General features: G+C 40.3%; 1 protein-coding gene across 1 annotated transcript; it reads left to right on the plus strand.

Moving 5' to 3' along the window:
* Positions 1–4729: 4729 nt before the first annotated feature.
* Positions 4730–23808, plus strand: unc119a2 (unc-119 lipid binding chaperone a2). The gene is made up of 5 exons (XM_084940533.1): positions 4730–5647; positions 18902–19015; positions 19666–19765; positions 19856–20028; positions 21839–23808. Exons 1-5 carry the CDS (start codon positions 5377–5379, stop codon positions 21949–21951), a joined length of 771 nt encoding a protein of 256 aa, XP_084796659.1. The 5' UTR covers positions 4730–5376; the 3' UTR covers positions 21952–23808.
* Positions 23809–23843: the final 35 nt, after the last annotated feature.

A 23843-nucleotide genomic window follows, 5' to 3' on the forward strand; every position in this document is an offset into this window, starting at 1 on the left:
TGTCAGGGGCCGGGGGGGCAGGCATGCCTGGACTCATGTCAGCACTTTGCTTTGGACTCCATTGTTTAGCCACAGAGGGGTTAACACGCAGACACACGGTGATTCATGCAAACACAAAGAGGACCCACGGCTATACTGCGCTACATACACCTCTGTGGTAAATCTATATGTTAGAGGAAAAAAGAGAGGGTGGCTTTCCACACGAGCATGTGGGTCTATTATGAGATAGGCCCACATAAAAATTCAGCTCAGCGGTGAAATACTTTATGTGGCTGTTTTCTTTGATTTTCAAAGTCATGGTACAAAGGTGGAGGATTAGCAACAGTCTTGTGCAAACCACTGAATCCACTCAAAAGCCAAGTGATGTTTTCTATGATTTCAAGTGATATCAGGGCAGTGTGATTAGCACTACTGCCTCACAGCAAGAAGGTCCAAGAAGGCTTGAATCCACCGTCTTTCTGTGATGGTATGTTCACCCCGAGGTTCTCTCCGGGTACTCCTGCTTTCCTCCAAAGACATGTGCTGGGGTTAATTTGTGATTACACTATGAAAAGTAAATAATGGTGTTATCTCTGTCTGGATGTACCCCGGCTCTCACCCTATAGCAGCTGGGATAGACTCCTGCACCACATGACCCTCAATTGGATAAATGGAAGAAAATGGATGGATTGAGTGATATCTCCCAGTTATTACTATTATTAGACTAATCAAACCAGTATAGCCCTGTAATAGACTAGCAACCTGTACAGGGTGTATCCAACCTCTTGCTTAACTAAACCACACTCACACCTAGCTCACACTACTGAAATTCATTATTATTAGGTTGTCCTCAAAACTATCTGAAAAGCTTCCAATTGATCCAAAGTATTGCAACCAGAGTACTGACAGGAACTAGGAAGAGATAGCATGTTTCTCCCATATTGGTCTTGATGCATGCACAGTCGTCCAGGTAAGCAAATCCCTGATATTTGACTCTGTCCAACTGGTGGGAGTGGGTTTCCCACTAAAAATGCTAACTCCAGTTGAACAGAATGAACTTTCCAGGTTCTCCCATATTGGCTTCTCCTCAGCGGCTCCCTGTTAAATCCAGAATCAAATTTAAAATCCTATTTATTTATTACTACAGTGTAACTCATAGGTGTGTGACTACTACATGTGCCCCCCCCCCCCCCCCCCCCCACCCACACACACTGTTAACATTATTACAAGTGCAGTGTGTTAATCAGATGTGAGAATTTAGTTGGTCAAGACTCAGATCAGGAATCTAACTGACCTACTTTTGATGATGGACACAAACTGGATCAACGCTATAAATGCTGGATTTGAAACAGGAAGGTGCTGACATTGTTGGAAATCTTGAAATCCCAGAAAAGCAAAGCTCTCCGCTTAACTGTTTCTATTTTTATTTTTACGTTTTGTTATGAACGGCAGTAGCTATTTCTATTTTTAAAATATCTCTAAGACTGAATAAATCAACAATAAAGGTTAACCGGGGCCAGTGGCACCAGTTCAAAGGTCTGATTGGCAGGTCTGGCAGTGCTTTGGCATTGACTGGTGAGCTGCAACTGGCAGCTTCACTTTCAGATAGTTTGGTGCAGTTGGGTTTTATAACACAAGGGGAATATTATACAAATTGATCAAGAGATGAAGCAGACAGACTCTTATTTTAATAATTTTATTCTTCCCATTAAGCGAAGCATCTTATAGGTTTTTAGACTCTATTTACATTTATTCAAAGTGCCTGAATTATAAATAGTTTTGTTTACATTATTTGTTCCTCATTGTGTCATTAAAAAAGTGAACAACACAGAGCGAAAACAGAGCGAGCAGCTGCTACTGTCCCCCCCTTCTCTCTTCTCTTGCTGCTCTGAACAATAAACATTTAGAAATGGCTTACTGAGGTCAGCACATTGTCCAGACTCTCTGTCTATGTGTGCGTGTGTGTGTGCGCGCACGCCCGTGTGTGTGTGTGTATGTGTGTGTGTGTGTGCATTCATGTGGATGCCCATGTAATTTCCTGATTAAGCTTATAACAGAGCAAAAGCAAGATACATGTGCACTTTTTACACATAATACCGCAGTAGGTCCATTTCTGTGAACTTATTTCTGATCAGAGTTGATTTATTGAGGTCTGAATGTAAGATGGGACAGGGATATATGAACATGTGTGCGTGTGTTTCTGCTGATGATAGCAGCAGCAGCAGCAGCGCAGACTTGACAAAGAGACGAGCAAACTCAGCAGGCTGATGTGAAGAGCCTGCCGTGTTCATATAGTCGACTCTGTGTCACATGCACAGATATCAAAACCTCAGTAGAGCCTTCAGTAGACTCGGAAACCACCTGCTGTCAGCTGTCAAAGACCCACACTTAACAGCCCCACAAAAAGCCTGCATATTGAGTGCTAATTACAAAGAAGGAAGCAAACACCTACAAATCTCCTTTGATATTTCTTGAGTGAAAAGTTTTGCCTAGAACATATTTTTCCAAGCTGGGCTTTTTCCAAGCATGAAATCTGGATATTTTCGATTGGAAGTCATTTTATTCCACTCACCTGAATCTTAAAAAATAAAAACCTGTAACAGAAATTGTCTCTGCAGTGAATCCTGACTGCCTCTAGGGTGCAACATTTCCATATAAACTCTGAGTTTAAAGGCCTTTTTAATATTAACTTAAAGAATGGTCACAATATTAACAACCCATCACAATGCAGGTGCACAAACTGACTCAGGCTCTTCCTGGATCAGGAATCTTTTATACTCTAGTCTCTCTGCTGGCATTTTTGCTGCTGTTGTTGTTATTGTGACTGCTGCTAAACTGCCGTTACGGTTGATTTGGCACCGTTATCGTCACACACAGAGTCACTGCAGAGCTGTGATGGATAGTCATGTGTGACTGAGATCTCCAGTGAGTCATGCAGAGACTTTACATGAATCAGTAGAGAGTGAAAGGAAGACAGAAATAGGATTAAACCCACCCAAGAATGATTTCATTTTTGCCGTTTAAACATCTGAAAACATCTGTTGTTGTTGTTTTTAACAGTAAAGTTCTGAGAAATTACAGCACATTAGAGCCACATTTTATGTTAAAATGTAGTACGCTTAATGAATGTGAGGAGAATTATTTAGGTCTAATTGCAAGACATGCAGAGCTGGAATAAGTAGATGCATCATTTCTTAAATAAAACCATAAAAAGCATGCTATTAAAATATTCTTGCAAAAGTTTTTTACCTACATAAGAGAACTAAAGTAGCAGAATCCCATAGTTGTGTTGAGATGAAAGCAGACATTTATTATATACTGATATTTTCAGTTGTGAAAGAAATACTAAGTATCATCTTTGAATAGAAAGCTCTATAGTTCCTCAGCATGTCATCATATGGGGGGTCAGGGGGTTTCTTTTGCAGCTAATGTTAACTACTTTTCATCAAAACGCTTTGTTGTGAAGAGTGAACTATCTTCTTAACTGCTTTGCACAATGGAAACAGATCATGGTCCTTCAAGATGTCCTATCTTTCACACAGTGCAGCAGCTCATTCTGTGTTTTCTTCATCCAGACTGATGCTTTTTCTTCTGCTGCTTCTTTTCCCTTCGAATTTTCCAGATGTAACATCACATTCCAGTCCTCCTGTTCTCATAGTGGGTCCAAAGAATCTTGCTTCTTTTGCTTGTCTCTGATGTTCTTACATAGCGATCTTTTGGTGTTTGCTCTTTTAAAGACTTCGTTAGTCTGTTCAGGTCTATGATATTCACGTCTCTGCTGCATTGATAGTCTCAATAGCTTTCTAGTTCATTGTCCATGCTTTGCTTCCATGTGTAGGCATTTTCGACTCTTTCTTGTGTTGAAGGAAATTTGTCAGTTAAATTAAATGTTTGCTAGCTTAGATTCACTTCAGTTTTATTTATATAGCACCAAATCACAACAGCATTCACTTTAAGGTGTTCTATATATTAAGGTAAATACCCTACAAGTATACAGAGAAAACCCCAACAATAAGATGAGCAAGCAAAAAAGTAAGCAAGCACTTGGCGACAGTGTGAAGGAAAAACTCCGTTTTACCAGGATGCTATTGCGACCTGATCTTGATTTCATGCAACGATCTTTCATCACTACTCACAGCAGTACCCAAATACTTGAATTTGTTGACTTGTTGTAGGCTGGGATTCTTTGATTTCTTTCCTTTTTAAAGAAAAGTCAATCAAACTCCATCTTTAAAACTGCATTATTGTACCTACATTTTAATCAGCCCAGTCCTTCCTGGCCACTTAAAATATATTTATAGAACTATTATCCTATATTTGTTGCAGTTTCTGCTGCCTTCTTGTCCTGATCACTCTTTAAAAAAGAGATACATTTTTAATGTCAATGATGCTTTTTAGCAGGATAAAAAAATGATATATATGAAACCTACTTCGCCACAAAATGATTGCACCTTCTTCTTTGTAAGGGTAGTGTTGTTTGTGGGTCAAAATGACGCCATATCATTCATGAGAGATAAGTTTCACAGATTATATATTTGGCAGTTGCTTCGGCTGTTGGTTTTAATTTATTTGGGAATCAAAAATCTGCATTGAAAAGTTAACAGCAAGCGTGTGTCTGCTGCAAATAAAGGTTAAAAAAAAAGTGTGAGCATAATATGGAAAGGTTTGTTCTTAATCGGCGTACTTTAATTACAAGCGGCATGCAAGCGAAAAATAAAAACAATAATGCATTGCACTCCAGAAATTGATATAAAAAAAAATATTAGTGTTATTTTTGGTGAATATTGAGGCAAATTAGTTACTCTGGCAATTAGCCATTTCCTGCAAAGCAGCAGTCAAACACAGGCCTGCTGTTCGGTTAATATCTCCCCTGCGCCATCAACAAATAATCACCTCACTAGCTGCAAATATCGGAGACGTTTTATATCAATCAGCTGTTTGTCGCGCTGATTGCCGCGCGCAAAGCTCGGTTGTAGCGCAGACTGTGCGCAGAAGCACCAGCCGGTCTCTGCGCCACTGAGACGCTCTCCCTACCCTCCTCCTCCACCTCGTCAACGGCAACAGCCATCTGCCGCCTCTTTTAATTTCAAACCCAGCAGATTTTCCCACAAACGTCCAGCTTCACTTGACAGAACACAAACTGCGTTTGACGCTGTGGAGGACAGCTCGCTCTCCGCACGTATTGCGCTGGAGCAGGAAGACAGCCGGGGCACATTTCGCACACGAGACTCCGTCTGCGGAGACAGGCTGTGGGAAAGACGAAGCGGATTTGAATTAAGCACCGGATAACAGGCAGCAACTCTGCATCCTTCGGGGAGGGAGGGAGAGGAGGGAGGCAACTGTTTTGTAGCTATCTTGGAAGCCCTGGGTTAGGAGAGGGGGGAGGAGGAGCGGAGAATGAGCTATTCTTGCACCAGCAGAGGCAACAGCCAGGACCCATCAAGCGCTAAGAAGCCCGCCGGTAGTAATCCAGCCAGAGACGCCGGAGGCACCGACAGCGGCACAGACAGCACCAGTAACGGCAGCCCCAAGCAGACGGCGGCGATGAAAGTGAAGAAAGGCTGCAACTCGACCGACGTGGGGGTCCCGGTGACCACCGAGGAGCAACTGCTCGCCAGCACTGTGATCACTCCGGAGGATGTTCTTGGCTTGCAGAAGATCACAGAGAGTAAGTTCAGTGCTGTTGCTGTTGCTGCTGCTGCTTGTGTTGGTAGGTGAGTGGGAAAAGAGGGACAAAGGTGCTCTTGTATGAGTCATGCATCACGTCATTATCGTGTCCCCTTATTTATGTAATCCATACAGGCCCTATTGAATAAGCGTTATTGATAAAGCGTCACTGGAGGTCCACTCTCCACTGAGCTGCTGGTGTACGTTTTTTGACGATTTGTGCGCAGAGGAGCATTCAGCTCTCTCTGATGGCATCTCAGTCCTGCGACCTGTGGAGGTGCAAGCCCACCACTGTAATGTGGAGGTTAAGCAGTGGAGGTGGGTGAATGATGTGGTGCATGCAGACAGCGTGCAAGTGAAGATGTTGAAACGGGATCAAAAGAAAGACTGGACGACCCACTCTGCATTTTAATCTCTGTTAAATTAAGCAGGGCGTCTTAGCTGGAGACGTTTGGGTGACCCAGGGGTCATCATTCAAAGCAGTCTGTGCGGTTCCTCTGCTTCAGTAAAAATGTAAATAAAACAGGAGGCAAAGAAAAAATATCCCATGCCAGTGTACAAGTTGCAAAATGTAAATATGCTATAACAAACAAGCTTAAAAAGAAGTATGAAAACTATATAAATACACTTGTTATAATAAGCTATCCCTATTGCTACCACTGTAATGAGCGTGTGCAGGCAGTATTTTGCTGTTTAAGCTGAAGCCAGTTTATAAATGCAGGAAACATCATGATCGACCCTCTGTAGTCACATTCGCCTACTGTTAGATGTTAGTCTCTTTAGGTACTTTTAAACTCATGTGCTTGTTCCTTTTCATAACCTTCTGATGAGAAATCTGCTTATGACATTAGCCTATTACTTAATGCATCTGTTTTTTTAAATTATGTCACACCTCTAAACATCCGAGAAGCAGGCAGGAAGCTCTTATGTTCACAAGAACTCCTACATGTATCACTAACTCGGGTTTTAGTTAGCTAACAGGTGGCAGCGGGACGTTTGACTATTTAAAGGCCAGTGTAATACCTCACTTACACAACATACTTGCATTACATGCTGAGTGTGATAACATGCAAATGCTCCGTGGGATGTTTTCACTGCTATTTTGAAACTTGCATGGGGATTTTTAGGCTCACCTCTGCATGTTCAGTTCTTCTCTATTTCTCTGAAGCTTTCATGAGCAGCCCAACATTTCACATGCACCCATGAGATGCCACAAGCAATACAGTGAGCGCTTGTCTTTTCACTTCTCTCAAAAATATTCCTACAGTGGAGGAACCTCCACCTGTCTTCTTTCCCTGGTTTACTTTTCCTTATTTTCTTGTTTCGCATGAGATTAACAGAGGACGATAAAGCTGTAATGATGAATGGGTCTTTGCTTGTCCAATCCAATATAATCACAGCTTACTGAGCTTTGGGAACATCCTTTGGCTCATCTTGCTCACAGCCATCGAAAACTCTAGTAGTTTCTCTAATTGTCCATTATGCAGTCTATTATTAGACACACACTAGGGTAATTTCAGCTTTGTTTTAACTTCATCGAGAACACGTGTGCGCATCTTTGTGTTTTTAATCGGCAAGTCTGGGATCCCATAAGTGAGTGTGTGATGTCTTGCTGCACAGGGACACGTAGGCGAGCACCATAATGATTCTGACTCCCACGCCGGACCCCGTTATGGTCTTGGAAACTCACTTTCCTATCTCGCAGCGTCATAGCTGGAGGCAAGAGGAGGCATGTGTGAATCACCACAGCAACGTGGATACACGCTTGAGTCACTACAGCAACGTGAAGCATCTCCCCTTGGTTACAGCCAGCGGAGCGTGCATCATCTCTGTTCTCCCACACACTTCCTCCTTGCTCTCCTCGCCTCCTCTCCCATGTTAAACAGTGTAGGTGACGGATTGTACGGACAGAATCGGATATGCGTACACTCACGCTTGCTTGGCCTCGTTTTTGGTGGTCAAACCAAGCAGGAGACATCCTGTGCTCTCCTGAGATGTCAGTGCCACTGAGGCCCTTCTGTTGTTTTGTGACTTGTCACTGTTTTTTTTCTGCTGCTGCAGATTGTTAGCGGCTGAAATTGAGTCCCTCTCTAAGTGGCATGGCAAACCAGCACAGCCAGATTTAACAACAGTCTTGAGTTAAAGAGGTTTTTGTTGTTCTTGTTGTTATTGAGTGGTTTGAACCTGTTTGGAGCTCTGACATCCCACGAGGGGAAACTTTAGTTTGTAGCTTTTTTTTTGCAGCGTAAAAATGTCACTAATCGTTTTGCCCTCCATTCATAATCAAAGCAAGCTGCTGAGACTGATTGGGATTTGCATAGACAGAACGGGCTTTCTACCCAGTTGACTGATTTGATCCTGATTTTGTTCTTAACCGAATCCTAAACTTAATCCGTCGAGTCAGCATGGAGCCTCAGAGCGGCAAGAAAGGCCCCCCTGCTGACACTGTGATTGTGTTTTGTGTCTCATGGGGAAGCAGCTAACTGCTATTTCTTTTGTTTTGTTTGTCTCTGAAATACAATTGAAAAAACACATGATTTTGCAGCAAACATACGGAAAAACTGCCCAGTATTCTCTTTCCCAGCTTCTTATATGAGAGGATTTGCTGCATTTCTTTGTATATCATTGGGAATCAAAATGCTGTATTTCTTAATTATTACTTTTGCAGGGTAAAAAAAAGGAGAGAGAATATACATTCCTTAAATTGTCAGTTATTAAGTGATGAAACTTCTTATTGGAACTTAATAAGAAGTTAATAAGTTCTATAAAATGGTTTTTTAGAGGGAGGCTTTTCATGAGAGGGTGACATGCTAAATTACTGTACAATGCCAGCATCAAGATCCATAAAGTTACTGGGTGTAATGCACAAACAGACTCATTCAAATTACAAATAAACTCACTGAAACTGAAGCACATGCATCTTAGATTGGCCACACTTCACACCAGGATATTATAATGTAAAGATGTTTCTCTTAAAAGTGCAACAACAGTTTGAACACACTTTATTTCATCTTGTTGGTACATGTTGGTGATACATCTACATGTATCACCAACATGTAGTTGTTATGAATGGGGACAAATTGCTATAAATGTGAACACGTTATTGCTGTAGGTGGGGCATTTTAACCTAGGTGTCTATGAGGACTGACTTGCTTTTAAGGCCTCAAGTGGCCATTGGAGAAACTGCAGTTTTTGGCACTTCTGTGAGGACACTGCATACAAAAAAACAGTTTATCAAAGTAACCCAGAACCCAAAGTCACAAAGAAAGGCAGCGAGTTGTTATTACACAGAAGCAGCAACTGCATAACGTCACAGTTTATTAAATCTAGTACACACCCATGCCATGTCTGTGGTTGCCAGGCAACACAGATAGTGACACACATAAAGAAAGTTTTGTGGCTTTAGATTAGATGTTGTTGTCCTAAAATTAAAATTGTGCTTTTGTAATGTGTTATAGGTGCATTAATGCTACAAGTGCAACCACATATTAACAGGCTAATGTTAATATGTGGTTGCTAGGCGATACAGTTATGTCAAATATGTCAAGCGCATTGAAAGTTTTGTGTATATAAAGAAGTTGTTACTGTTGTGAAATTAAAAAGACAATGGTTTTATAGAAGTTGAAGGTGCATAAACTTTGGTTGCTAGACAACCACCATATATGATATAGATAAGAACCCTCAGAGGCCTAAGGTATATCTGCTGTATTTTTCCAACATAATTAAGTGTTTGTTGATACAATTATTGAAACTTCACACTAATTGTTTTGCCTGTTACAAAAGTATTAAACTTTGAGTTTTAAGTTTATGGACTGCTTCAGTTTGGTGAGTGCAAACAATGTAGTGGAAAAACTTCCTAAATAGCTGCAGAAATGTCTTCACTTATTTTAATTTCTTTTTGGTTATTAGATGACGTGGATGATACTAAACAACATAAACCAGTCATGCCCACTGGAGTGAGTATTTGCTTTGAGTTTAGCAGTGGCAGTGTGACCGTGCAGAGCATTAGTTCGGTGCGGATAAGCTTGTTTTAGCTGATTGGCATCAGCTGTTTCACATTTGGGCAGCTCAATAGCACAGGCATTAAAACACTGACACCATTGTTACTCCGATGATTATACTCCTGTAAACAGCGTCCGTTACCTCAGCTCTCCACACCCAACCTCCTCTATATTTACTGATATTTTACAGAGTGGATTTAATGCTCATACACATGTAATTAAAGGGGGTTAGCAAATGCTCAGGTGCTGCTTGGAGTCTTTGTGAACTTCCTCAAAGGCTTTTCTGCCCCCCAGTTTTTTTTGATAACAACCACAAGAATATATTTTTAATGACTCTACAGGACTAGAATCTTAACTCTAGTAAGAAAACAGTCTATTGTGCTGCTTCTAACGTTCTGTTTCCAGTTTCTCAGATGGGATGATTTTGCTGCTTGACTTTATCATATTATAGTAAATTGAGCATTTGATGATTTTGGTCTGATGGACAAACAAAATAAGAAGCTTGTTCTGATCAAACAGCTAATTAAGAAAGTGATCTGCATAGGAAAGATTGGGTGATTTGGACAGCTTATAGTGCATCATTGTGGTTAATAACTACTCATCTATTTCCTAATAAATCATAAAAAGAATTTAAACGCCTGTGGCTGGATTTCAATTCTTTGTGCATGTTGGGGCTTATGTACATATGAGTTCTTTTTAAGGGTGGCACAGTGGGGTGGTGTTTAGCAACATATCCTCACAACAAGCAGGTCCTGGGTTTGATTCCAGTGACTGGCTTGGGTGACGTTTGCATGCTCGTTACCTTCTGCTGGGGCTTCAGCTTCCTACCCCAGTCCAAAGGCGTGCATGTTAGGTTATCTGGGGGTTCTAAATTGACCATAGATGCAAATAGTTATCTGTCTCTCTGTGTTAGCCTGCGATAGTTTGGCAACCTGCCCAGGGTGTATCCTGAGTCTTGCCCAGTGACAGCTGGGGATAGGCTCAAGCCCAACTATGACCCTGAACTGAATGAGTAGAAGAAAATTACATGGATTTAATTTTTTTTAACTGAAAGATTAAATAATACAGTTTTATAAACTTTGTCTCTGCCAAAATTGAATATGACAGGAACTTTTTCACAGAAACCTGAGCGATAGTTCTGAGCATTGGTCGCTGTCTCATCCTGTGGATGACCTCCAATTCTGCAGCCAGTAAAGATCTGCACTCCAAACTCAGTGAAGTGGAATTGCAGCATGTGAACCACTTCCCCACTTGCTGCAGGTTTTCGTTTGAGTGTCTCTCCAACACAAAATAAAGACTGCCAATGTCAAATGACTTGAGTTAGTCAAACTGTAGGATACAGTCCTCCCTAGAGGATGAGTGGATGATGGGTTGAATCTAGTGTTAGGGTTTCTTATACAGACAACTTGGAGCCATTGAGCCATTGGTCAGCTCTATGCTGTGATGTTCATTCATACTCATCGATAGCACTAAAGTGGTTTAATAAGTATAACTTCCTGACTATCTTAAAAGGACTGACTGCACTGACATTTGACAGAAGCAGTCACAGAAATATGACCGTGTGAACCGGCCTGTGACCTGTGAAGTCTGACCGAGGGATGATTTGAATAAACGTTTTTATAACCCACAAGCTCTGTTAAACAGTCAGAGCATAAACAACCCACCTTAGTCTTTTGGTTTGTACTATTTTAACAGTGCATCGGTGCAGGTGGGATGCAGTTAAATGAGTTAGCGAGTGATGAAACCAGTCCAATTTTGTGTGCCTGCAGAGCTCATTGTAAGATAATGAAGATGGGCTGTGTATTTAGAAAACATAATGCACACCTGTTGGTCATATGTTGGTCATAGTTATAAAACATGCATTTACTTTAATATGTGTATTAAACAAAGGTTAAAATTGCAAGCTGTTATATTTATTCTGATTTTTCTTGTTTTCTGATTTTTCTTTCTTTCTTTAGTTATTGACTTAATATCGGCAGTGTATTTTACAGACTTTTTGCAAAAATAAGCTTGTTTACATCTACCGTCCCTGGGAAGACCAGATTATGTTTAAATAGCTTTAATCTCACTGTTATCAAGGTTGTAAGATATGAACAACATGGCTCACTTATGTTTACTGCAATGTAATACAATGTTTTTGTAAATACTACACATATAAAATGCATTTTATTTAGTATAATAAAATAGGAAATAAGTGCCGAGGTTGTACAATTGAATATGACAGCTATGACCACCTTTATTCTTTAACACAGCCTGAACTCTTAGTGGGTTTTTCCTTTTATTTCATTAAGTAGTCTTCAGTAATAGTTCTCCAGGCCTCTTGAAGGACATTCAGAGCTCTTCTTTGCTTCTTCTCTGCTTCAATATTGCTGATATCTGGGCTCTGGGGAGACCAATCCATGACTGATAGTGTTCCACTGTGTGTTTGTCTATCCAGACATGCTTTTACTGCACCAGCAGTGTGTTTCTAGTCATTGTCGTGCTGAAAAATAAAGCTGTTGCCAGTCACGTGTTTTCCAGATGCCTGGTGGATGAAAATTCGATGGTATTTTTTCATTGATTTTGACAAGATCTCCAACACCACTGGCTAAACTGCAGTCCCATACCATGGCGGAGCCTCCAGTGTGTTTTACAGACATCTGGAGACACTCAATGTTGTAGCTCTCTCTTGATATCCTCCATACATACTAATGATGATAAATGTACACATTATGTAAGGAATAAAAATTTCACATTTGGATTCATACCTCCATCAGACCTGTTTATACTGATTTTAGGTCCAGTTCTTGTGTAATGGCAAACCTCAGCCTTTTCTCCCTGTTTCCCTCCATTAAGAATGGCTTCTTGACAGACATCCTTCAGCTGAGACTATTTTCTGATGAGGGTGAACAGTAGAGGATCAACTGAAGGGCCACATGTATCTCTCAGGTCCTGTGTCAATTCTTTACTGGAGGTTTTCTTATTTTTTTAAAGTAAGTAACTTAGAGATACTGCTCATCTGCTCATCACACAGTACTGTAGACATACTTTACACATTTCCAATAACCTCAGTCCCTCAGACTGAGTAATGATGACATGTCACTTTAGCACATCTTCTTCCTCTAGCTTCACATCTTTTAGCAGATATTACATCATCACATTGCAGGTTCTGGTCATTCAACATCTGCAGTCTCTTTAGCCACTCGTCTCTTCCTGCCTTTCTCTTCACTGTCCTTACAGCACACCTGCTTTGTCACCCCAATCTCTCTCTCTCACACACACACAGTTTTAGCCCTGCCCCCTCTCTCTAATGATTAGTTGGATTTGCCTTCATACGAGTAACTAAACCGGATTAGTCCATGTGAGCTGAGTTGGGCCTAAGTGCCTTCCTCATCCCACCTACGTAACCGGCAGATTGCTGCACACTAGAATACAAAGAGGTTGCTGTCATTTTCTTTGGCATTCACATGTATTATTATGTACTCTAAGTGCAGGATGATGCCCGATATTTTTTATGGCAAAAACTTTTTAAGAAAAAAAATATTTTTATAAAATTTAAAACTTTAAAGACAAATAAAATGTAGCTTTTCGAATATTTATATCTAGCATGTCACCCAAAAAAGGAAGAAAGTAAGCAGTTAGTTTTTGACTATTCTGATCTAATAATCATTGCTGTGCAGATGCACTGTGCAGACAACGAATGCATCTCTGTTCATGCAGTATTTAAAGTTCAGGCTGGTTCTGGTTCAGTCTTACTTTTAGGTCAGGTCAGCCACAAGTTTAAAGGTTTTTCCTCTTCATGTTTTTTTATGTTGCCTTTGTGGTCTGTCAGTGAAACAAGCAGCAACACATGATGAGAAAGTCTTCCCCCCCTTCAGCTGTTGCACAATTTCTCAACACTCGTTCTCTGAGAGATGATATGACATTTGTCACATGACCAACAATGACACATTAAACCGGCCTGTTTGCATGCTCGTTGAGCTTCTTCTTCTTTTTCGTTTTGTTGATTAATTATCGAAATCATTATCTATTGCCTAAGTTTTTAAATTTGTCAGTTTTTTTGTTGTGAAATTTTTTGCTGTCATTTACAGGAAAAGCTATTTCAGTTTAACGGTGCTGTTTAAGTGCTGTTTAATGAGCAAGGGTAAAGAAAAAACATAAAATGGAGCGATCCATCAGCATCTAAAGAGGGACACGCTGAACTAGATACCATTATTAGGTTCAGCTGTTGTGTTTATGAGCCTTTTTATGTGCCACTGATACTGGAAGGTTCCTTAAATTTGTTCTGTCCCAGTGTTAACTGGGTGAACAGCTAAAACAAGCTCAGAACTGTTTATTTTGGTGTAACTGGGCCACATGGCACAGTATGTGTTGAACTGTGAACCTGACCCAGTCTGACTCGGAGCTGCTGATCTCTGCAGGGAATGTTCAGGAGGACAGACATCTGAAATCACCTTAAGTTAAAATTATTAAATTTGGAGCACTTCTCTGGTTTACTGTAGAAGGCATCTTTTTCTGTGTGTGTGTGTGTGTGTGTGTGTGTGTGTGTGTGTGTGTGTGTGTGTGTGTGTGTGTGTGTGTGTGTAGCTTTAAAGGCTTTTATTAAGATATTTACCTGCTCTTTTGAAAGAGTAGCAGCGTCACAGACTCGGTTTATTTATTTTGTAAAGATTTCTGTGCAAGCCCATCACCTGAGTTTACCCCAGATTCCTTTTAATATTACAGCAAAAAGTCGTAGAGCAGTTACTTTGTTGGAGGTCTTAACAAATGACCTAACAGTTTACGTCTTCAAAAAAACAATTCATCCTGTTTTTATGAAGATGCTGCTTTAAATTATTGCATTTTTCCTTTATCCATCATTATACCTTTCTGGCACAACTGGGCCCACCTGTGAGGATATTTAATGGAAAACTCTCTGGGGGTGTGAGGTTTCCTCACTCCCTGAGGGCCAACTCTTTCTTGGATCTGTTGCTGCTCTCTGATGCAGTTGTTTCCACCCCCTGCTTGCTTTTTTTTCTCTCTGGTTTTGGTGTCTTTTCATGTTTACCTGTGGGGCAGGTGGCCTGGTAAATGTTAACCTTACCATGCCTTAACACAGCTTGAATTTTGGAGGGAGGGACATTAGAAGTATTTTGGCCAGTAAATTAAGAAAAAGAAAAACTGTTTACAGTAATTTGATGTAACTCAAATAGTAAATAATATTTTGACACATGCATATTTTTGACAAATCATTCCAGTAAATTGTTTCAAATCCAGAGTGCCACTTCAGACCCCTCTGACCAAAGACTGAGTCAGCATTTCCTTTATGTTAGCTAACCCTGCAAGTGGGTGAAAATCTCAGCTCAGCTCTTCCTCTACAGACTCTTTTTCTTGAGTCTGAGTCTTCAGACTGCTCTAAATGCTCTAATTTGTTCTCTTTAATATTGGAGAGCAAATATCCTTAATATGTGAGCATGAAAGCCCCACCCACCTGCTGGTCAACCTTAATATTTGCAAGTGGTATCCAATCAGAGCAAAGTTGGCCTGAATAGAGAAGAAAATTAGCTTAATGGCTTGGTATGGATTGGGTTGAACTGAAGGGCAGTATATGATCAATCAGCATTGTTCCATACAAAGTTTTTCTACAAGAGTCCAAGAATAAAAATATAGATCTGAAAATGAAGTTGATAGATCCCCTTTAAACCCACGGTTCCTAAACTGTGGGCTGGTGAACAAATGAAAGGAAATACTTCATCATCCAAACAGAGCCTGTTCACTGTGTGTATCTTTTCTAGTATTCATGTGTGCAGCGAAGCTGTAAAATAACATGAGGACATACTTTAATATCAGCACGAGTTATCATTCATGTGCACGAATAAGATGCACCTATAAGCAGTGGGAATAAGACACTGAATGCTCTGATCAGCAAATTTTTGTTTTGTGAAGGACGTGAAGTGAGAAGCCACTTGAGGATTTTGTTAAAACCAGCTGACATTTAAGTTTGAGAAGTGGTTTGCAGATGAGTTTCCTGTTCCCAGCAGCAGAGCGAGCACTCAATGGTTAAGGTTTTTGTCGTCTTCAGCACGTACCATAATTCAGTGTTGACTGCGGTGACCACTTCACTTCACGCTTTGAATTCACTTAAATTTGATCAGTCGCACAAACGCACATACGCACAAACTTGGGACATGCTCTGTCTGGAGGTGTTCACAGCCCAGAAGAAGAGCTGGCAGTGATAAACTGAAGTCTGCTGGCAGCTTCGTTTCTTTCTGGGAGCAAGTTAACCTCAGATGGCTCTGTGTGTGTTGGTGTCTGTGTGTGTTTAAGGCAAAGTGAGATCGTACACTTGTGAAAGGACACTGAGCCACAGACAGTCTCACACAACAAATCCATTGTCTTGCTTTCAGCCTCATTGTCCTCATGGGACTTAATTAGGAGGCTCAAAGGTAACTATTAGCAGTAGGTTAGCAAAAGGACAAGGACAACACCAGCTGTGGCACAACAGACTACATTATACATGTGTGCAGCACACACACAGACACACAAATGCAGATCTGCTAATAAAAATCCCACACCTTGCAGGCACAAATATTGCATGTTATTAAATAAAATTATGTGGTTGCTGGGAATGTTTATGCTAGGGTGACTGTTTCATGTGTGTGTGTGTTGAGGCGTTTTCGGGTGGTCAGGTGTTGTGTGGTACTAAATGAAGCCGAGTATGCAGAGTTGATGTGTTTAGAAGAGCCGACCTCAGCATTCAGACTGACAGAGTAGCAAAGGCATCACAGTGTCACAGTGAATAACGTCAACTCTGTCAGGCGCGCTCACCGCATGCAGTAAATGCAGTTGACAACATGCTGCGACTTGGGGGTGAGGCTCTTCTTTGGGGGATGCTTCATACATAAACATGAGGAATAACACACGGGGGTGCATTGTGAATAATCCTCCATTTGGGATTAACGTTGAAATAAACAGACTCTCGGGCTCCTGCTCAGTAAAGTTCTCATCCTGACTGCTCCAGGCCAACACGTTAAACCAGGTACATTCACCATGAAGTCACACTGGTGAACTACTACTAAGCTACTAGTAAATATGTAGGTTATTTTTGGTTGATTATTTCCTACTCGATTCTTTTATGTGGGGCAACTTGTTAAACGTCAGTTCAAAATCTATTTTCTTTCACTCTTCATTTTTGTGTTTTTTTTACACACTACAGTTGTGAGCCACCCTCATTCCTTCACAGCTGGATAGGAAAATGGGAAATAGGTCCATTTATTAAAACGTGCAAAGATACATTGAAAGACATTATATAAGGTAAGATTTTAATGCATTGGCAGCGTGTTTGGTATCACCTGTCACTGTCTCTGCTTCTGTTGTCCTCCACTTGTCCAGTTTTCTCATTTTTATGAGGACACACGGCCTCTGAAACATGCCAAGTTTTCATCTGATAACTACGTTTTATGTCGTCAAATTGTTATCTTTGGCTACAGAAATGGGAGCAAATAAAGGCATCAATTTTGCTGTGAGCTAAATTGCCCGTTGTGTAGACAGAACACTGCTTCATCCTTTGAGTTAGGTGCTTTTTTATGCTTGAATGATTCATAGGTCAGTGTGAAGTGGCCTATAAAACAACACAAAAGAGCATTCTTCTAGAAATGGTCAGGTGCAAGGACTGGACAAAAAATGATTGAGAAAGCAGCCGATGTTTAAAGAAAAACTTTGAAAGACCTCCCTGTTTTTGTAGGAGGTTTCTTCCTGTTAAAAGGGAGTTTTTCCTTCCCGCTGTCGCCAAAGTGCTCGCTCATAAGGGGTCAGGATTGTTGGGTTTTTCTCTGAATGTATTATTGTAGGGTCTACATTACAATATAAGGCGCCTTGAGGCGACTGTTGTTGTGATTTGATGCTATATAAATTGAATTTAATTTAATTGAATTCAACTCATACTGCCTAAACTTTGAGTGGAAGCACACTGACCTCAGATGTGTTATTTGGTGTTGGAGATATCCGGCATTTCTAGCTGTCAGTGTGTTATGAAGAACAGCTGGTGGGCTGATTGGTCAGTCAGAGCTGCCCCTTCAGCGATTAATCATCCCCGAGGCAGCAGCAGTGTCCCCACTGTTTCACTACAGATTTGAGCAGGCAGATGTGGTTGGCTTATCGTCAGCTGACACAGCAGATGAGTATGTGTGTGTGTGTGTGTATGTGTGCATGTGAAAAGAGCATGCCCATCAAGAGAAACTGCAGAACATACAGCGACAAGTTAAGATCAAACAAGGCAAACGCTGTGACATCTTTTAAACTTGCTGTGTGACTCTGGGTTTCTGTTTTGGCTCCTCGGGCCTTCAATGATCCATCTATTAAAGAAATTCCCCCCATCATACATGCAGCCGATAGGTAGATGTTACAGTTTCGCCTACCCGTGGTATCAGATCAGCCAGGAAGCAGGAAGTGTCTGCTCTGCTGGGGAAGTCTAATAAGCACTGACACTGCCTGGTAAGGGCAGAAAGGATTAAGGGAATAAAAATAACTCACTTCTCTTTCTTACTGGGTGCTTGTGGGTGTTTGCCTGCAATTGCAATTGTGAGGAAGTGGCTCCTCTAAAAGTTTTTCACCAGGATTTGTGCCAACAATGCAAGATGGGAGTTTTTTAAGACATTAGTCAGTTGCTAATAAGTAGAAACCGAGCTCTTGTAAATGATCCCTTTCAGTTATGTGTTCATGGAGAAATGGCTCTAATAAAACACTTGAGATTACACCTGGCTGACTGTGGCAGTCCTAGTTATTATTAAAAGACTAAATGTTTAGTGTTTACAGTTATGCACCAATTCTCCAAAAGGCACATCACAAACAGTGGACGTGACGCCTAACAAACATTTACCAGCTACAGCCGCTTGTGTTGGTACACCTGTCAGTCAGCAGTCATGTTCCTTACTGCTTAACCTTAATTGTAGAATTGAAAATGAGACGGAAGCGGTTTTGTACCAGGCAGCAAACGCCCTTTTCTCTGTTCTAAAGTTCTCTGTGGTTTTAGAGACAAACTCAACTTGACCTGTGAAGACCAGCAGACTGCTTTTTTTGCACTTCTACACTGATTTTGTTTTACTGCCTTGGAGGTTTCAGGTTGATTAAAATAACCTTTTACTCCTAAATAAGATGAGGAAACACACAATCTGTCCTCCCCTTCCATTGCTACTTGTGAATTTTTAATACTCTCTGCTTGCTGAGTCTCAAAAGGTATTGATTTTCAAGATTGTCTAATCTATAACTATTTTACCTCCTTTCTCTCCCCCTCTCAGATTATTTGTGTAGCCCAGAGGAGAACATTTACAACATCGACTTCACCAGGTTCAAGATCAGAGATATGGAGACCGGCACAGTGCTGTTTGAAATCACCAAACCCCCGTCTACAGGTCTTCTGCATTCATATATTTCATTGTCAACTATTTATTAAAAAAAAGAGAAATTTCCATCATGAAATGCTGTAAAGCGTATGTGTTTCAAACACTACATAAATATTTAAGAAATTGTTTGGAATACACTATATTGTAGCTACAGCTCTATAATCCCTTTGAATATGACTGTTGTGAGCTAATTAATCAAATAGAAATCGATATTGTTTATTCACCAGCTTCCAATCAGCAGCTCACGGGAGACATTACGTTATAGTTGTTGTTAAATACAATAATATATATATAATAAATATTCTTTACATTAGGAGATTTCAAAGTGAGAGCCTTGCAGGATGGGTTGATAATGTGTTCTGTACTTTCTGTAGTTTGAGTAGTGATTTGGCCTATTTACCTCTAAAAACAGAGTCAACCACAGCCCATCCTTTTAGAGGAACTAAGCTACAAAAGTAGGGCTCAAATTGAAGGAAGACAACAAAAATTATAAGATGCGCTAGGAAAGCAAATCTGTCCTTTTTCTTCACCAAATAAATACATTTTTCCTACTTGGTGCCATCCAGCACAATATAAATCTGCCATTTCTATTAGGCTTCCATCTACAAAGGTTTATCTTGTACTTTAATGTGCTCCATACAAACTGGTCTTCACTTCAGATAAAGGAAGTGAGAAGAGGGATATTGACCCAAATGCCGGCCGATTCGTCCGTTACCAGTTCACCCCTGCGTTTCTCCGACTGCGGCAAGTTGGAGCCACGTAAGTGAGAATGTGTGTGAATCTTTATTGACAAGGACACGGTTAACAAAGGAAAGAATGAACCTTGTCTGTGTATGTTTTTCCTTCCAGTGTTGAGTTCACAGTCGGAGACAGACCGATAGAGAATTTCAGGATGATTGAGAGGCACTATTTCAGAGAGAAGTTGCTCAAGAGTTTTGACTTTGAGTTTGGCTTCTGCATGCCTAGCAGCAAGAACACCTGTGAACACATCTATGAGTTCCCACCTCTGTCTGAAGACATCAGTAAGTCTGTGCACCCACTAGAATATAGGTCTTGTGGAACAAACAGCATGCACACATGCTGTTTACCTTCTTTCTGAACCTCCCTGAGCCTGGGGTTACTGGAGGTTTCTTCCTGTTAAAAGGGAGTTTTTCCATCCCACTGTTGCCAAAGCATTTGCTCAAAGGGAGTCATATAATTGTTGGGGTTTTCTCTATTTTCTTTCTATTATTCTAGCATCTTTACCTTACAATATAAATCACCTTGAGGCAACTATTGTTGTCATTTGACACTATATAAATTAAATTGAACTTTTAAGGCTTTATATATATATCATAGAAAATCATCTGGTCTTAATCAAGTAAGTTCCACGGGGATTAATAGGGCAAGGAGAAGCCAAGTGCTTATAAAAAAATGCACTTGAATAACTGATGAACTGCAAGTATTAGCACCTCTATAAAAACAGAGGTTTTTAACAGTTTGCAGGTTTGGGGCAATCAGGTGTGTGTTTGCGCAATGCCAAGGAGGAAATCAGCAATAATATCTGAGAAAAAGTTGTTGCTACTCATCAGTCTGGGAAAGAGTTTTAAGGTCATTTCCAAGTCATGATCTGAAGTCCATCATTCAGAAGTGAGAAAATATATTTACAAGTGGAAAACATTCAAGGGACTTGCTAATCTTCCCAGGCGTGGATGTCCCAGCATATTTACCACAAGGTGCAATGCTTAGATAAACTACAGAGAACCCAAGAGCAGCATCTCAGACTCTTTCACGGTAGCACAAGGCTTTTACGAGCCACTGCTGTCTGAACATGGGCAAAAAAATCCATACTCCTCAACCAATTTGAGCCACAGACCCAATTTTGGGTTGGGTTTTTTTATTTTATTTTTTTTTTACAAAAGAAGTCCATAAATCTTGTTCAATAAAGGGTTTGTACCAAAGTACTCTCAACTTAAATGTGAGGCCATCTGTCTGGTAGCTGAAGCTTGGCAAAAACTGGGTCATGCAACAGAACAACGATCCAGAGCACAGCAGAAACTTTACAATAGAGTGATGGAAAAAGTCCCAGTCAAAGTCCAGACATCAAAATCATAGAAATGCTGTGGTGGGACTTTAAGAGAGCTGTGAAAAAACAAATGACTTCAAACCTCAATGAACTAAAGAAGAGTGGGACAAAATGCTGTAATCTGCAATACCAGGCATTGGCCAGTGCGCTGGTCTGTCGGCCAGTGCCTGGTATGCCAGATTACCAGTCCAGCCCTGCTCAAAACTACAACTGGCAACCTCATGGTGGCAATAGAGAAGAAGCCACCAAAGCTTCCTGAGAATCAGGAAGTACCTTACAGCTTCGGTGCTCAGGAAGCTTTATCGAGTAGCTACTCAGATATTTAATTGTCAGCTTAAGTTGGGTTGGGGACAAAACATTCAAAAATACTTTAGCCTATCGTGTATTGTAATGACATATAAACTAAGTAAATGACACAGTTTTAATGTAAGCAACATAGTGAATTCACTACAGGGCATATTTGTCAGTCAAACAAGTGAATTAAGTGAACTCAGTGTGTCTTGAATACATATTTACCAGTTATTTATGTATTAAAGTCACATTATGTTTACTTCTTTCAATCATTTTAGAATGACAGCTATGCATCTCATTGGGTTTACACTTTTTTTCTCTTAAAACTACATACTTTATAAAATTTTTAGCAATTCAGTTGCATAATAGGCCCAATGAAGGTGTTGCTTTTACTTTTTAAAATTATTTTCTGTTCTGACCAGAGTAGATTAGGAGCCGGTCTTCTAAAAGCTGCAATGTTTTCTGTCTGCTTGCAGTCAGAGAGATGATCCTGCACCCGTATGAGACACAGTCGGACAGCTTCTACTTTGTGGACAATAAGTTGGTGATGCACAACAAGGCAGACTACTCGTACAATGGTGGGACGTAGAGGTGGCACGCTAACAGGAGAGCAAGCGGAGTTATGGACTAAACCCGAGGGACGATCAAAATACACGTGTGGGGTTAACGTCCTGTTGATCCTGCAGTCCCTCTCCCTGTATCTCTTTCTCTCCCTCTTTGTTTTTCCTTCTGAGAGGATGCCGTCAAGAAAAGGCCCACACAGATGTGACACTTATAATCTGTGAGAGTGTGTGTGTGTGTGTGTAAGCACATCTGGGTTTATCAAAGCCTAACAGGAAACACACACACACACACTGATGCACACAGCTCAGTGTGGCGTCGCTGTAACAAAGTGTGTTTGTAACATGATAAACTTCCAAGTAAGCAACTTTTTAGGAATTATCAAATGGTTTTTGCTCTCTAGCCACGTCATGAAGTGAAAAAAGAAAAAAATCTTTAATTATTGGTAGAAATTATTTACATTTTAGGGTTTAGAAACGCGTCTGAAAACGTGTTTTTAGGACTTAAAAACAGTCTTTTGGAAATCTGTTCTCAGATTCAGTGAGTCTGTGTGTTTTGTATGCGTGTGTGTGTGTGTGTGTGTGTTTGTATGTGCGTGTGTCTACCCTTGCTTTTAGTGTCTTCTGTATGATTGTCTGTGTGTATAAGTTTGATGCATGATTGATTTAAATGTCAATAACATGAACATCTGGTTGGCAAAGTTCAAATAGATTTCCAAACCCGTTTAGTGCATATTCTACAAAGTAGGCAGTAAGTAGTTATTTTGTATTTATAATTCCCTCCCCCTGTCCCTTTATTCCTTTTAGTTTTAGTAGGACTTGTGTTTATTGTATCTGCTCAAAGCACAACATTTTACAACAATCAGGAAACTTATAAAGACAAGCTGAGCTGATATGAAATGTACTTTGTCATCTGTGAAAATTCAACTGTACTTCCAGCCCCATGTTTCGTTGTTTAAGTGATAAAGAAAACTTTAGAGAGGTGCAAATTATGTGTTTCAGAAGTTTCAAAAGAGACGAAAAGGAAAACATGGGTTAGCAAATGTTCCTGTTCACCCTGAAATGTTCTGCAAAAAAAGAAAGGATAAGGAATGTAGCAGCAGTTACTTAAAGAACAGGTCACCCTTAAATCTCTTCCATTCTGTTGTTTCTTCCTGCAGTCGTTCTCGTCATGTCTTGTGTGATGCGGATATTTTCTCTTTCTCAGTTTTTTTCCCCTGTAATATCTTATTTTCTGTCAAATTGTTTTCATTCAGAGACATTCCAGCGATTTGGACCCGAGTATGGTGATCCGAACACAGGATTGCTCCATACTGTAATATGCTCACTGTGCTTTTTGTCTGTTTGTGCTGAGACTCAAGAGCAACCACATAGTTTCCTGCATTTCTTTCCCTCATCACACACTCTAATTTGATGCACTAGAGATTGATATTAGTTTATGTGACTGATGATTTTAATGAGTCTATATTTAAAATGCAGTTAATTTAGACAGATAGTGCATCGTATTTGCAAACACTCACAAGTCTATGAATAACAGGCCAGCTGAATCAAAGTTACTCAAATGTACCTGCTGGGTGTTCAGATTAACAGAGGAAATTGTGGACATGGATTGATTCAAACTGGCACTGCTTTGTTGATTTCATCCTGCACAACAAAGTATGAAACATTTATAATAGTTGTGAAATGAACAGGAGGGGACTCAGATTTGACTTAATCAGAGATTAAGCCAATTAACATGAATGTTATTTTAAAAAAATGTAATACAGATATGTAGAACAGATTTATATATGACTGTGACTCGTGCAAATTATTTTGAACTCGGGAAGTTTTTGACAATACAAATGTTGGTGTGACTGAAAAAAGTAAAAATAAAAGATTTTGAAATATCACTGTCTTGGCTTCTATTTGTGTGGGTGTGCCT

The sequence above is a fragment of the Perissodus microlepis genome, chromosome 10, assembly GCF_051167445.1.
Source record: "Perissodus microlepis isolate ML-2025 ecotype Zambia chromosome 10, ASM5116744v1, whole genome shotgun sequence".
NCBI classification, from domain to species: Eukaryota; Metazoa; Chordata; class Actinopteri; order Cichliformes; family Cichlidae; genus Perissodus; species Perissodus microlepis.